The 16,333-nt window shown below is 36.7% G+C and overlaps 1 protein-coding gene across 1 annotated transcript; it reads right to left on the minus strand.

Moving 5' to 3' along the window:
• Positions 1 to 4,080: 4,080 nt before the first annotated feature.
• On the minus strand, positions 4,081 to 15,997 carry LOC131048496 (structural maintenance of chromosomes protein 2-1-like). The gene is made up of 8 exons (XM_059212493.1): positions 15,536 to 15,997; positions 7,870 to 8,466; positions 7,337 to 7,480; positions 6,874 to 7,164; positions 6,581 to 6,766; positions 6,248 to 6,412; positions 6,083 to 6,142; positions 4,081 to 4,152 (listed from the first exon to the last, which is right to left on the minus strand). Exons 1-8 carry the CDS (start codon positions 15,995 to 15,997, stop codon positions 4,081 to 4,083), a joined length of 1,977 nt encoding a protein of 658 aa, XP_059068476.1.
• Positions 15,998 to 16,333: the final 336 nt, after the last annotated feature.

Here is a 16,333-nt window from a genome sequence, read left to right on the forward strand (position 1 = left end):
GAGAGAGAGAGAGAGAGAATAGGATAAGGAGAGGGGGAGGGAGAGAGAGGGGGAGAGATAGAGGACAAATTGGGAGAGAGGGAGAGGGAGAGGAGGGAGGAGATGGGGAGAATAGGATAAAGAGAGGGAGAGAGAGGGAGATTGGGAAAAGGAGAGGGGGGGCGAGAGAGAGAGAGAGAGAGTATGATAAGGAGAGGGGGAGGGAGAGAGAGTTAGAGACAGAGAGAAGGGGATAGGAAGAGAGGAAGAGAGATAGGGAGAGAGGGTGAGAATAGGATTAAGAGAGGGAGAGGGAGAGGGAGAGAGAGAGAGAGAGAGAGAGACAGAGAGAGTTAGAGACAGAGAGAAAGCAAATAGGAAGAGAGGGAGAGAGATAGGAAAGAAAGAGAAGGGAGAGAGATAGGAAAGAAAGAGAAGGGATGAGAGGGTGAGAATAGGATTAAGAGAGAGAGAGAGAGAGAGAGAGAGAGAATGGGATAGGAAGAGGGAGAGAATATGATAGGGAGAGGGGAGGGAGAGAGATTTAAAGAGAGAAATATTAGGGGGTAGGAAGAGAGGGATAGAATAGGATAAGGAGAGGGGGAGGGAGAGAGAGTTAGAGACAAAGAGAGAAGAGGATAGGAAGAGAGGAGAGAGAGAGAGAGAGAGAGAGAGAGAGAGAGAGATAGGGAAATAAAGAGAAGGGAGAGAGGTGAGAATAGGATTAAGAGAGAGAGAGAGAGAGAGAGAGAGAGAGAGAGTAGGGGGTAGGAAGAGAGCAATAGAATAGGATAATGAGAGGGGGAGGGAGTTAGAGAGAGAGAAGGGGATAGGGAGGGAGAGAGAGAGAGAGAGAGAGAGAGAGAGAGAGAGAGAGAGAGAGTAGGAAGAGAGGGATAGAATAGGATAAGGAGAGGGGGAGGGAGAGGGAGTTAGAGACAGAGAGAGAAGGGGATAGGAAGAGAGGGAGAGAGATAGGGAAAGAAAGAGAAGGGAGAGAGAGGGGGGGAGGGGGAGAGAGTTAGAGACAAAGAGAGAAGGGGATAGGAAGAGAGGGAGAGAGATAGGGAAAGAAAGAAAAGGGAGAGGGTGATAATAGGATTAAGAGAGAGAGAGGGAGAGAGGGAGAGAGAGAGAGAGAGAGAGAGAGAGTAGGGAGAGGAGGAGGGAGAGAGAGATAGTAGGGGGTAGGAAGATAGGGATAGAATAGTATAAGGAGAGAGAGAGAGAGAGAGAGAGAGAGTAGGGGGTAGGAAGATAGGGATAGAATAGGATTAGGAGAGGGGGAGGGAGAGGGAGTTAGAGACAAAGAGAGAAGGGGATAGGAAGAGAGGGAGAGAGATAGGGAAAGAAAGAGAAAGGAGAGAGGGTGAGAATAGGAGAGAGAGAGAGAGAGAGAGAGAGAGAATAGGATAAGGAGAGGGGGAGGGAGGGAGAGTTAGGGACAAAGAGATAAGGGGATAGGAAGAGAGGGAGAGAGATAGGGAAAGAAAGAGAAGGGAGAGAGGGTGAGAATAGGATTGAGAGAGAGAGAGAGAGTAGGGAGACGGGAGGGAGAGAGAGAGTAGGGGGTAAGAAGAGAGGGATAGAATAGGATAAGGAGAGGAGGAGGGAGAGAGTGTTAGAGATAGAGAGAGAAGGGGATAGGAAGAGTGAGAGAGATAGGGAAAGAAAGAGAAGGGAGAGAGGGTGAGAATAGGATTGAGAGAGAGAGAAGGGGATAGGAAGAGAGGGAGAGAATAGGATAAGGAGAGGAGGTGAGAAAGGCAGTTAGAGAGAGAGTAGGGGGAGAGGGGGTAAGATAGAGAATAGGGAATAAGAAGAGAGGGAGAGGAAGAGAGAGAGAGGGTGGAGATGGGGAGAATATGAGAGAGAGAGAGAGTAGGGTCAAGAGAGGGGGAGGAGAGAGAATAGGATAAGGTAACGAGAGAGGGAGGGAGAAGTAGGGGGAAAGGGAGAGGTAGGGGAGAGAAAGAGAGAGAAGGGGAGAGGGTGATAATAGGATAGGATAATGAGAGAGAGAGAGAGAGATAAGGAGAAGAGGGTGAGAGACTTGGCAGAGAGAGAAGTGTGAGGGGGAGAGAGATAAGATAGAACTCAAGAAGGATAATTAGGGCTCAGAATAGACATAGACGGTGATGAGGGAAGGAAGACAAGAGAGAGGAAAAGAAGAGAGACATGCATGTATACAAACATATATACATATATCTATATAAATATATGTATATATATAACTATAGATATGCATATATACATACATAAACACATTATATATGTATTTTGTGAAAATCAAAATAATGGTTTTTCATAACCCGTACGAGTTTTGTGAAACTCAAAATGATATTTTTCATAACCAGTACGGGTTATGAAAAACCATAATTTTGGTTTTTCATAACCCGTACGGGTTTTGGGAAATTCAAAATGATGGTTTTAGTTCTACATAACCCGTACGAGTTATGCAGAACTATGAATGGTACTTTTTGTTTTTCAAAACCCGAGCGGGTTATATTGCACATCAGAACCCGTGCGGGTTTTCGCTTGGTAAGAGGGTTGGAAAATGACCCTAAGACTTGGAAGCTCATTTTCCCTCCATTTATGTCCCTTTACACGTTTTTTCATCTTCCAACATGATTTCTCGACTTCATCATCATCATCATGTTTACAAATGATCAAGTGGGTATCTCTAAAATTACCACCATAATCTCACACGTCTTCTCATCTTTCTGACCATATAAATTTTTCTATTTTTAGACAACATTAGCATAGTAAACTTTAATTTTCTTTACCAGTGCCTTGATAGTCCTCACAGACATACATCTACCATTTTTTTAATAACTTTTGATATACTTGACCAAATTCAAAATAAATTACATATTATTGTTCTACACTAGATTCTATACAAAATTTTTTAAAAAGTTTTCATTTTCGATTATTTTGATGCAAGTTATGCCCAGCGCACGAACAGGTACCAAATTTTCAAGATGCGGTCACTTCAAAAAATCATTAAAAAAAAAATACTCATTGAAAAATTACAAAAAAATACACAACTTCTAGATCTCAATCTTACCTATCATCCTACCAAAGGGTTTTTCAAAATACTAAATCTAATTATATATTTTGTGCAGCGCACGAAAACAACTATGTTATGTTTTTCAGAAAAAATCAGGAACAGTTTTTCGTGCGAGAAAGGTTTGACCCTCTTAATATTATCCAATTTTTAAAAAAATTAGTAGTTTAGAAACTAGATTCAGAGTACTACAATTCTTATTCTTTTCTCAACTCCTAGTTTTGAGTGCGTGACCTTTGAATATCTCTTTGAAGTTCAAGTTTACCTGTTTTCAGAAGAAGAAAAAAGTGGCCACTTATACCCCTTTTTGTTCACCATCTTGATGCACTTACCCAAATATTATATGTAACATTGTTTCATTAATATTGTTTCATTAATAAACTATATTTAAAATATCTAAAATTTTACTTCCTGTTTTATGTAACACCTATAAACCTAAGTGAATAATATATGCTTTAAAATTCCAATGGTATGGTGTGGGAATGGAAAAGTATGGATGGCCTACCAATAAAGGTCTATCAAAGCAAAATTAAAAAGGAATGACGACATTTTCTATCATGGGCTCATGGATAGAATTGATATAGCATTAAGTAAATTTTAATGAGGAGATTATCCAAGGCTCAGTGATAGTATTGGAAATTTAACTTTTGCAATCCTGGGAATCGGGATACTTCTTGTGTTCGTGAAATTAATAGTAAGCTGGATCTTCGTCTCTTTACATACATGTATATTGTAATAACATGGTTACAATGGCCATTTGATGGTATTCTGGTATCACGACAATGCTTCCAATAGAAATCTAGAAAACTAATAGATCATATTTCAAAACCCAGTCTGTTGCTGTGATAAATTTTCCTGCTGATATAGTATAATGTTTTTTTGTCTTTTACTGAAAAGCCTCTACCTCTTATACTGTTTTTCCACTTAAGGGCAAGGCCCTCCTGACAGGTTTCTTGACCTCCACTTAAGGGCAAGGCCTTCTTATATTTTCTTTGATTTTATCATTCAACATGCATTACTACAATCACAGAATCTCAAGTTACCTCCTTTGCAGCATCCGAATTGCTACAAACAAATGTACCACCAAATACAAATGCCATAGCTGCCTGCAAAAGCATGCATAATCCATAAGAAAGCTAATAAACCATCACATAAAAAATTAAATGACAATAATCTGAATATCAGGCTATCCAAAATATCATACAACAGAAAAGAATAGTGTAATGTGAATGAAACACATAACGAAGGCCCTCAATTTAGCAATGAACATAACAGATGTCATTAATGACAACAAAATAAAAGTCATACAAAATCATCATAAACAACATACATCATTATGCAATCATCCTTCCAAGAATATGCTCTGCAAAAAGTTAAAATGTTCAGAATACGCTACCAAGCTTCTTCATTTTAAGGTTCATCCAATCAACATGATAATTTATGTGTAAATATATCAATGGAATAGAATGAATAAGACAATGTATTCACGTTTTTAATTGAAAAGTATGAATATTAATGTCAAAAATATTATAATGCAAAATCGGGACAACTGGTCCAGACTATGAAAGGATTTAAAAATTTGCAACAAATGTCTTGGACCAACACCAAATTGAGATTACCCAATGTTATTTTCAGATCCAAACTTTTATGTTCTTGTAAGACTAGCATCAAGAGGTAATGGCCCTTTCACACCCAATTGATCCCACCAATCATGGGCCCATGGGTGATAAAACCACTAAACTTGACAGAGCACAAATCAAATGATCACCTCCATGACAAAGGCTTCCACAAACTCAACTTCACTAGAGTGTCAAAAGGGAATCCAAGTTTGTCTAGAGCCAAGTGCAAGATCAATAATTCACGAGGTTCCTTCATTATTGCTTCCTATGTGATGTTGGAACAAAGCACAAACAAGCTGAGAACAACCTCTAGCCCATAGAATTTCCCTAGCCAAGGATTATGGTATTATGCATGTCACAATTGAAAGTGAATCAATTATGAACAATGGAGACAAAAAGTGCTAACTCAAATTTCAAAAGTGAACAACATCTCAAAAGGAATTTGAGACATCTTTGATTCATTCACAATGTATGAGAATAGCCATTGCTACAAGGAAGCCTATGGAGCTCACCTATCTATACAGAGATTTAGAGGTCACGAATGTAATGTAACATAAGCAGTATAACTAATTTGTTCAGCCCTGATATCAAACACATAAATAAGTGCAAAAGAGAATTTGATTGAATGAACATGGAAAAATTGCTATTTATGGTGAAACTCGAGCATACAAAGATGATATAAAGGAAGATGAAAATTGAAACAGCATTTAATACAGTTGTCTACAACCAAGATGACAACGTAAAGGAAAAAAATCACAATGTCCAAGTTTTTTTTATCAGATAAAGCTAATGTTGGAAAAGCAAACACTCCAATCAAAAAATTCCCTCTGAAATTAAATAAAGCATATCAGGAATCAATGCCAAATTCGAGCTTAGATCCAATTTGTAAATTGACATGACCTAACTCTAATTTGATCCAAGAATTGCATTCATTTTGATAATTCACACAGCAATAAATGTGTGTCCAAAGGTAGGAAGTAGAGATGCATGATAACTAATGATACATATACCTTGGCATTTATTCTTTTGATTTATTACACCAAAGCTTGTGAATTTGCATGCTAAATGTAGAAATTAGTTAGATGACACACATTCTGCATGCAACATAAAAATAAAATACATCTCTTCACAAGCACATTTCTATGTATAAAGTATATGTATGTGTCTGCATTTATTCAAAAAGGATTCACATAAATGGTTTGGAATGTCAAGTTCAAGTTTCTGGTAAAACATCTCTAGTTGTAGGAACATTGCCATTTCGCTGGTGTCAAATTTAGACTCCTGTTTTATTTTTTTAGCAATTCCACACAGATCAACTTCTTGGAAGCTCCGCCTAAGATTAAAAGGTGTAGTACACAGAACAGTAAAGATGATAATAAGTTGCATGTCAGAGAGAGAAGGGAAGGGTAATTTATACTTCAATTTCATCTTCATATCCAACAAGAGATAGTGCCAGCCTTGCATTTCCATTGCCCACCTGCAGAAGGAATGACCAAAATCACATGATGAAGAGGTAATTGGCAAAGATAACAACTTACTACAGAAGCAGAAATAATGTCAAAGCTTAGAAATAGTCACCAACCAGTTTAGCTGCTGCTTCTTGAGTTCTCGATGAAATGGTATGGGCTTGGATTTTGTTTAAAGGGATAATCGTTACTCTTCTTCGTAGACCTCCTTTTTCAAGTAATAGCTTCCCTGTTTGTTCTGTATCCACTACCACATTAAACAACTTCCCTCCTGCAGCAACCTGAAAAATCAAATGCAATTTTTCCATTCATCATCAAATGAAATAATATTCGAAGGCTATTCAAGTTAATAACCAAGATAATACTTATACTTTCAAATTAATTTGCATATATATCAAACAGTAGCTTCATAAGGCAAAATTTCACAAAAACTTGTAATTATCAGTAACCTCCAATGCAGTCATTGTCGAGGCATCTTTAACTTTTAAAAGTTGTGCGACAACACCTTCAACTTTTGACCGATCAAAATGCTTTACAGGATCACTATAGGTAAACTGAACATTTCCTAATTGAGCCTCGAGGTGCCTGATATCGGCCTTCAACTTCTGAACTGCCTCAGATTCTTGCAAACGCTCCTGATTTTTACTTAACGTATTAGTTAGTTGTCCAACAAATTAAACGGATTTATTCTAATTATAGTATTTTAAAAATTGGTTGCAGCCCTTCTACTTGTCCAAATAACCTTTTCTAATGCCCCCATGCATCCTTCTTCATAAGCAACACCTTCCATTGCTGTCTTTATTTTCTCAACTTCATGTCTTTTAGATTGCAGCTCTCTCTCAACAGCATTAGCCTCCTTTTCTTTTGATGATAAAATCTTCTTCTTATCTTTCAATTCCTTTTCTAAGTGGTTAATTTTAGTCTTAAGTTGTTTTGCTTCAGTTTCAGCACTTCCAACTGCTGCTTTTGCATCTACAAGTTGATCATCAAGACATTTTTCCTCATCCCCACTGCTCTTACCTGCTAATACCCGCTATAAAAAAACAAGTATAAAGAATTAATCTCTTCACAAAGTTTAAGAGAAAATATTCCCAAACTAACCAAGTGAACAGAAAATGATTTGAGACCTTTACTACACCATGCAAGTGCACACTTGTGTGCAGACACATTTCTTTCAAGACTTCAAAACAATTAAAGCTGTGTACCTGGTATTCCTTTTCATGATCTTCTAAGTTCTTTTTCATATCTTCTATTTTAAGCTTTAGATCAGCTGCTCCCTCATCGGCCCTTAGAACAGCAGCATCTCTTTCTTGGATAGAGTTTTCAATGTCTTGAATACTTTTATGCAGCTATACGGAAAAGAAAATATAAGTGTCACATCAGTACTTTAAAAACAATCTCCCGCGAATTTCAGAAAGGCAAATAAACATAAACAAGATGAGAGGGAAAAAAAAGAAGATTACAGGGTCACATCATTCCTAGAAAAAAACACATTGATATTGCATGATTGAATTTTGAAGGATTCCCATCATGCATTGAATTTTTATCACAGATCAGATAATGTATACTTTTGAATTGCCTCAGGCTACCAAGGGCTAAACTGACAGTAAATTTTGGTAGTAAATATGGGTCGTCTATTTGTTACCTTTGCAGCTGCTTTTTGCTCAGCTTTGAGAGTGTCTTTCTGATTAGAGAATACGGATGTTTCCTTAACAGGCTATTTAGAAAGCGTGTCTACCATCTCAGATAGGGCTTTCATGTATCCACCCAACTGACTCTCCTTTTCTGCACTTAGATCTGATATCGCCTTTTCCTTATCATTTATTTCCAATTGTATTTGTTCCATGGAATTCTTAAGTTTAAGAATCTTAGACTTTATTTGTTCAACTCCACTCACAGCATCATCTCGCACTTTCTCTGCTTGCACAAATTCATATGCAATACAAAACCTCTTGAGTCTATCCAGTTCTGCATTGCCATTTGCCCATTGTACATACTGCACACGCTCCTTCCTCAACTTCTCAAGAGCAGGAAGAATCTCTTCAGTCAATACATTATCTATCTCATTCACTTTGGTCTGCTTCTTTTCAAGTGTTTTTAGAGCAGATTCCTTTTTCATTTCATACATTCTAGTACCTGCTGCCTCTTCAAGCATCGACAAGATCTCGGGAGGCTTCATGTTAAGAACTTTAGTGATGCGCCCTTGCATAATGAGAAAATGTGGGTTGTTGACATTGAGCTGTACAGAATGAAAAAGGTTCTGTACACGTGAGGGTTGCGCAAGGTGGCCATTGATCTGGTACTTATTTCTCCCACCCACAACAATCTGCAAAAACTGTAAGTATCAAGCCATAGATATACCAAGATTAACAATAAAGCTTGCCAAACCTGGCATTAAATTAAGCAGAGACTAATTTCAAAGTTTCCATGGATATACAGAGATTAACAATAAAGCTTGCCAAACCTGGTATTAAATTAAGCAGAGGGTAATTTCAAAGTTTCCATAGGCACATATTACAACTGCAGTAAACGTACATTCTTTTACATTGAACATTATCATATTTGTGGTCAAACTACATCTTGTTATCTGAAAGAATTTTTGACCGGTCTAAATTTCTTTTTTTGTGTTTCAGTTTAACGTCCACTACATTTTAATCATCCAAAATTTTTGGATGCTCTATTTTCATTCAGCTACAATTTTCATAAATACTACATTACCCAAATATCAAAGTTTTTGAAAGGAAATCAATACCACATTCAAGCATCTAAAATTATTGCAATTGTCAACTTTTATATGAACTAAAGCATTTAGTATATTCCAATCATTGAGACAAGTATCATGCCCACCAATAAGTAGCATGTTCTTCATCTATAAATTTTCCAAGTAGCATGTTCTTCATCTATAAATTGGAATATTTGCATTATTATTATGAATATCAGCTTGCTTGCACAACAAAACCCAGATTGCATAACAAGTGGTCACAACAAATTGTTTGCCATTTAAAACTTGAAATTTACAATTGTCACATAATAGTTAATACCAAAGGTCACTTAAATTAAGTAGGTATCATATAGAAAAACTAAAAGAAGGAAAGCTTCCTGGCTTTCTTGCCCCCATGTTTCCTTAGATTTTGAATCAAACATTTGAATAATTATGGAACTCTAAATTCATAAACTCCTTTACCAGAACCCAAGGTTTCATGCTATTGTGTTCAATAATACCAGCTTGCAGAGTATGTTTAACACCACTTAAAAAACATTCATAGGCTAGTATGGTAGCATTAGTATGAGCAAGGATTTCATCACACAGGTTAAAGCATGGCTATGCTTCTCAAAATGTAAATGCACAACCAGCAGAAAAATACAACCTTCTATTGGGAAAACAAAAGTTTCAACTTCTCTCCAAGATCTGATTAGCTAGCCCCATTGAGGTCGACAAGCTGTGATACAATTAACAGGTCTCTGACATATTTTTATGTATAACATGGAAGTGAGCTTAAATTCTTAAAATGGTTACTCTGTATGTTATTGGGGTTTTTGCATGAACCCTAATCTAACCTAAATTGGTCTAGTTTAGTTTTTTATCCTTGTCCAGTTTTGGCTCAGTTTTGCCCCAAGCCTTTGAAATTGGCCTAAGTATGTTTATGTGTACTTGGTGGCCTCTGCAGTTGGCCTTGGTACATTCAAATGTATTTGAGTTGATTCTCAAGGTTTAGGGTTGTGAGCCGAAAAAATTAATGTGAAGGGGAAAAAAAACTAAAGATGAAATATAGCTAAACCTAAGAAGAATCCAATTAGGATTCAAAAGATTAAATACGAAAAAAAAATGTACCAATTTTGATTTTTCATGTGTACATGCAACTCGCACAAGATTCATGTATTCAGTTTGGGTGATTGCATGTGGTTTTTAGTGAGTTTTTTCTACCAAAAATTGATGAATGTCAAGTTCAAACTCACAAGTCTCCAACATGGACTTGCTTAAAGCCAAAAAAACAAAAATAGCAGCAGTTTGTTATGTTGTGTCCTCCTTGTTCATTGAAGTAGCAAAATGGGTTACATGAGAAGAGAGATTTTAAGCAAGGAATGTAAAAACCAAAACCTAATTTTCATAAAAAAGAGGAACATTTTTATAAATGTATAGTAAGTATTGCATTGTTGCATTTAGGGCCAATCTTTGTAGTTTGTAGATCCTTGGCTTCTAGAACCATTGAAAACCAATGTGAATGTACCCTCAAATAATATTAAGGTGCTCTCTGACATATCTCTATAATTAGGCAATTAGGCAGCCTAAAACCATAATAGTCATGGGATAAAGTAGTGATGTAATAAAAAATGTAGTCATGTAACTCAGATTTAATGGGGTGCATTCAAGCGTTTAAAAATATGTTAATTTTTATGATGAAGTAGCACAATGAATTTAACATGATTTTGGTGCAATTTGATTACTAAGGGACTTCCTTTGCTAGTTTAAAATCCTAAAAGCAAATATAAATGGTGCAGCGCTACACTTTGTCGTACCAAGACTTCACAAATCCAAAAACATATGGCACCACCGTTATATCTGCTCAATTTTTCCATGAATGATCTAGGAAAGACTAAGGAAATTGACAAGGCCACCAAAAGAAAACCAAAATGCAAAACCAAGAGCATTTACTGCAATACTTGAAATAGAACTTTCCAATATTTGAATAGGTAGCAATCTAATGGCAAGTGGGAATACTTGTTAAAGTGTGACCTATCTTTAATTCTTTCCATTGCACTGAGATTGTACATTATTAAAGTGGACATGGCACAAAGCGACTGTCATTGAATATAGAGAAATTTAGAGGAAACAACGTTTAAATCTCAAGAATATAGCAACATAATGATTCTACTCAATATTAACAAATTTTATAGAATATGTCAATTCATTGGGTGAAGCCAATGTTTACAGATCTTTAGAAGATGTCAACACATACCACCATTGTTTATTAAAATTCTATTACAACTTTATCCAATATTTACCAAGCAAATAAGGATAATAATAATAGTAGTAGTAGTAGTAGTAGTAGTATAGTACTGATCGGTTTGGGGCAAGTGGTGGGGAATGATGAGTTTTCCATCACAAATCTAAGTTCAATTACCACATGCAGAGTACCTTGTAGTGGACATCAGAACATCACAAATCTAAGCCTATACTTCGTGTATTGCATTGTGTCATGCCTCCTTTTTGAGTAATCAAAATAATTTAATATTAAGTTGCTTGAAATAAGTTTATTTTATAAATAAAGTGCAACTAATATTTTATTATAAAATCAAATAGCTTCTCGAGGTGATATTTTATTATCAAGTTGAAAAAGGCGACTAAAGTGCAAAAAGAAATAATTAAATAAAGTAAAAGGAAAAAAGAAGACTAAAAGCCATTGAGAAAGTTATGAAAGGAGAAGCTGCTCATTGAGATGGATATGCTTGATGAAATTTTATTTCCCAAAAGAACAAAAATTCTTCCCCTTTCTGCCAAAGGATGAAACCCTCCAACTTTGAATTTGAGGATGAAAACCCCCTTTCCTATGGAGTGATCTCATCCAAAGATCATCAATGCGCTGCGAGAATTCCAAAATGGGGATGAAAACCCTTATTTTAGTGTGAGTGATTCCATTCAAGGATCACCTTGAGTGTTGAATCTAATGAATTTTAACACTTGAAAAGAATTGCGGATTAACAATAGAATATTGTTTGCACAACTTCCATTATTTGCCTGCAATCCTTCAAAGCGGGAAGACAAAATCGGTTGGTTATTAAAAAAATACCTTGATTTAATATTGCAGGTTGAAATTCTTATGTACTAGATGTGCCTACAACAAACCTTATCATAGTCGACAATCCAAAAGTTTGGGATGCTAAGTCGCTGACATGTGTTAATATTATTTTTTCCTATAAATTGGGCACATTTGGATTGGTATTAAGACAAAGGTAAGTTTCAAAATTTGTCACAACATTATTTTAGAGTCAAGTTTGCTACAACGCCTAAAGCACATATATCTATTCAAAGGAAGATAAACACAATTAAAGGAGTCATGGCATCTATGAAGGAAGCTGAATATAAATTATTTGGAACCAATGGGAAGTCACAATGCTGAAGGTAGTGATGTGGGTCTACAAAATTTTGTTGAGTTGGAGTTTTGTTACTACTGTTTAAGTGTTGAGAAGTGGGCGTGTGATGTTGAAGGTTTAACGCTAGCTTTAAGGAATTTGAATCTGAAATTAGGACTCTAAATTATGTCACCCAACCTCTTTGATAGCATTTGAAGATTACTTTAATCTTCCAAAGGGAAGTCAACTTAATATTCAAATCTTAAGTTCCAAACCACTTTCTTTTCGGAATATTGTATCATGTTATGGAGAGTGCGGGATGAAGAAAAACAAGTAGCTGCTAATTTTTTTGGTAGTTGGGATACATAAACGTAAATTGAAGGAGTCCCCTTTTCATTAGGACCATGCAAACTCCACTATGAGATTTTGTTTATTTTTTAGGCACAATAAAATAAAGTGCATAACTTATTGTCTTTAAATTGTGGGCCCTAAAGAGGACATTGAAAACCGTTGAGGGTTGTAACTAACTACTTGGAGGAGTATTCATGCCATTAGGACTCTAGAACACTATCAACCTACCTTCAGGAAGTACTGAAAGGTCTGAAAAAGGTTTTGCTCTACTTTGATAGAATTGTGTGGCATAAGGACTATGAAGGGACTCAACAAAATAATAACTATCAAGCAGCATGGTCAGCAAAAAGGCAACGCAAGTTGGGGAAAAGGTACCACCTTGAAGGCCTATTGCAATTAGGACTCCCTATTACAGCCACTCCACTTACAAGGTCAAGTTTCAAGGCTTGAAGGATGGTGTAAGAGTATTCAAGTTAGCAACCAGCAAGAATAAAATCATCAACAACCTTCTAGTGGAGGCTAGAATATAATTTCTAACTTTGTAAATTAAAATTTGATACAATAGTAATATTTGATAAATAAAAAATAAACATTCATATTGAATCAATATTGTGAAGGCATCCAATTTAACTGAGTAGTAAACTGATATTCTATATCTTTATGTTGTCCATATTATGTGAGCAATTGATGAAGCATTGCACAGAAAAGACAAATAGAATACAATGACATACCAGAAAACCATATCGATGAGATTTTTTCAAATACTCAAAAAAATCAAAGAAAAAATTTGACTACTTTATTACACCATAAGGACACCTAGAGGTTTATATTAGTGTAAATATATAATGATCCAAGCCCACCCCCATGTCCTATGTGCTCAACCAAAAAAATTAAATAATATTTTCCCAACGGTTTTGAGGCAAGCTGCAGAAAATGATGAGTTTCACATAGCAAACTAAAGTTCCATTCCTAGATTTTTAGCATCTTTTAATGGCCATGGAAAAACCTTGAGGTACAAGTCAAACTAATGATAATGCATGGACCTGAAACCCAACCCTATATGTCACCAAGAGGTCACCATGAGGCATGATAAAGAGCAAGCCATGCAGGTTGTTTAGGTTCAAGGTTTGGGTTTGGCAATTTGCTAATTACTTTTACCCCAAGATGAAATACAACTGGATTAATCATAGTAATAGTTAGAAAACTCAAATTCAACATGGAATCTACAACCCAAAATTTTAACTCACGCTTGAGACCCAGCTATGTCCCATTTTTGTAATAATATTGTTATACATCAACAATGCCTTGTTCCCAAGATCCTTCATCCTCTCTCAATTAGGAATTTTGTGTCTACACCCCTCCTCTTCCTCTTTTGGTGTCCTTCTAGGTTGTCCAAGTCCTTATGTATTTGGGTGAGTTAGGTATTCCAAGTGTTCACCATCCTAGTATACCTAATGCCCTTTCTTCACCTCCATCCTCTTCCTTGTTGAGCTATCAAAGTTTCCAATCCCATCACCCTCTTCCTTCCCTTTTGGCCAACTTGTTAGAGATTCCCATCCCCAAGTCCCATTTTCTTGTCAAGCCATTATTAATTACACTTGTCTCATTGGAGTCAAACTTTGGCTCATCCATTCACCATATAGGTGGGAGTACCTCATCATCCATAACCCATGAAAAACTCTCACCTCTTTGCACAATTCATCCCACCTACCACCTAACATGTTAGCATATCACAATGCTTCTTCATGACACATAGCCCCAATTGGGGTTTTGTTTCACCAACAACAATGCATAATTAGAGTATGTGGTCCTACATGTATTTTCTACCAATGGAGCTATGTCTACCGCCCTGTTGACGTGGTGGAAATCGCAGAACTATGACTCCATCCGGCCAACGCAGAATAGAATGTACTCGCTGAGTATCCTATCCTCTCTTGAGATAAGGAAGTCCCTAATGTTGTTTTTTGTTTGATCAAAGGGGACGACCTCAAGGTTTCGCTTGTCAGGTCTTGACTGCGGGATTACTCAATGGTTTGATGTGTTTTTGCTAGAAACACAAGGGGACTTACAGTGATATGAATGATTGTTGGATGAGTTCCCTAGGACTTTAATAGTCTTGCTTATCAAATGGTTTAAGTTGGGTTGATACTGTTTTCAGCAGGACTACGGATTCTCTTGGCAAAAAAAAAAGGAAAAAGGAAGGATAGGGAGAGAGATACAGAAAATATAAATTTTAACTAAGATAGCAAATTCAGTAAACAGACAGACACCTCCAAATAACTAGATTGAGCATTACCAACCATTTATGCACAATACTTGCATTAATCTAGTGCGATCTTCAAGGGAAAATTAAGTTTTCATGTTATCAAATACAACATCATAACTTTTACATTCATTCAGTGAGCATTCAATAACCGAACTAAGCATATAAAAGGTTCAGATTAACCATGCAGAAGGAAAGACAATTAGCCATTCCCTAATGGTATGAACAGTGAAGATCCTATCAGATGTTTACTTAGAAAATGTTATATAAAGGAAAGAAACATAACTGAAAATTCTAAATCAATGAAGAAGGAGACCATGCACTCACAAGGAAACTTGAAACAGTCTTAACTTTGCATTAAATCCTATAAATTTCGCTAGATCTTCTGCAACAATCCATGAACTTCTTACAAAATGAGGGAAAACCAAAATAGGCTTCAAAAATGGATGAATGACCAAGATTTAATCTAAACAAGGGGCCCAGATTCATCCATAAAACATGGCTGCCCATACCCATAAATGGGAGGCAAATATCAGCAACTACCCCAAAAGGAGCAATAACTACCCAAAAAGGTAATTAAAACTCATCCAAAAAATAATCCAAAAAGGGCTTACACATAAAGTTTTACATTTAGTTGACTTGGAAGTCAAACATGACCCTTTGGCCAAAAAGTGCCCTTTTCAAAATTAAAAAAGGAAAAAACACTTTAGGAGAGCACTTTTTCTTTTCCAGCTCTAGATTCTTCAGTGATGAACTCGCCTTTGTCGTGCAAATATTCTCCCCAGATATCCTGATCAGCTGCACGTTCTACCCGAACATAGTCCTGAAATCTCAAGCATAACTTGAATAATTTGGTTATTGGCGGCATAGGTGGATTAAACATTTTGTAACGGATACCTTGTAGGAGGCCATCTAAATTCTCCAGTTCCTCTCTCCAGTATGACTTGTGATTCTTGAAACATGATATGTTTGCTTGAAGCTCAGAAGCAAAATCTAGATCCCCTAGGGAGTATGTGATTTTGGGAATGAGTCGGTCCTCCCGCTGCGGCTGCACCTCACTATCCTCCATACTGTTCTTCCAACCAGGAACCATGGACTTGAGGATCCTCTCACCAAAGTCCTTCACATTTGATAAAGTGTCATCGGGCTTATCATGCATTTTATTGATACTATCCCTCATGTTGTCCTTCATGCTGAGGGTCCAGTACCAGTCTTTGAAGGTACTGATGCTATAAGGATTTAGGATAGCGTCAGCAGCAGGGATCTGAGAACACATCTAGAATAGAGCTCTAACAAGGGCCAAAGGCTTGGCCATCGCCTCATGAATGTTATAGCATTCTTTCTTTACTTACACATTTTGATAACAATAGCTTCCCTATGGAGGGCCATTTCGCGCAGATCCTCAAAGATTCGCTTTCCTCTCTCTTTAATGCCTTGCATTCATTCCTTAACAGCCTTTGCAGTATCTCGTACTCCTTCAAATTCTGTTGTGGTCCTCTGTGCCAATGTCATCGGG

This window comes from Cryptomeria japonica, chromosome 2 (genome assembly GCF_030272615.1).
Source record: "Cryptomeria japonica chromosome 2, Sugi_1.0, whole genome shotgun sequence".
Classification (NCBI taxonomy): domain Eukaryota; kingdom Viridiplantae; phylum Streptophyta; class Pinopsida; order Cupressales; family Cupressaceae; genus Cryptomeria; species Cryptomeria japonica.

Bases quoted from the DNA above. Each gene is read 5' to 3' on its own strand.
- LOC131048496 (XM_059212493.1), bottom strand. From the start codon at position 15,997: ATGAGGGATAGTATCAATAAAATGCATGATAAGCCCGATGACACTTTA. The intron at 7,481-7,869 runs GTAGACACGCTT...TTTTCCGTATAG, and splicing joins TGAAAGCCCTATCTGAGATG to CTGCATAAAAGTATTCAAGA. The intron at 6,767-6,873 runs GTTATTTGGACA...AGTAAAAATCAG, and splicing joins GCATGGGGGCATTAGAAAAG to GAGCGTTTGCAAGAATCTGA.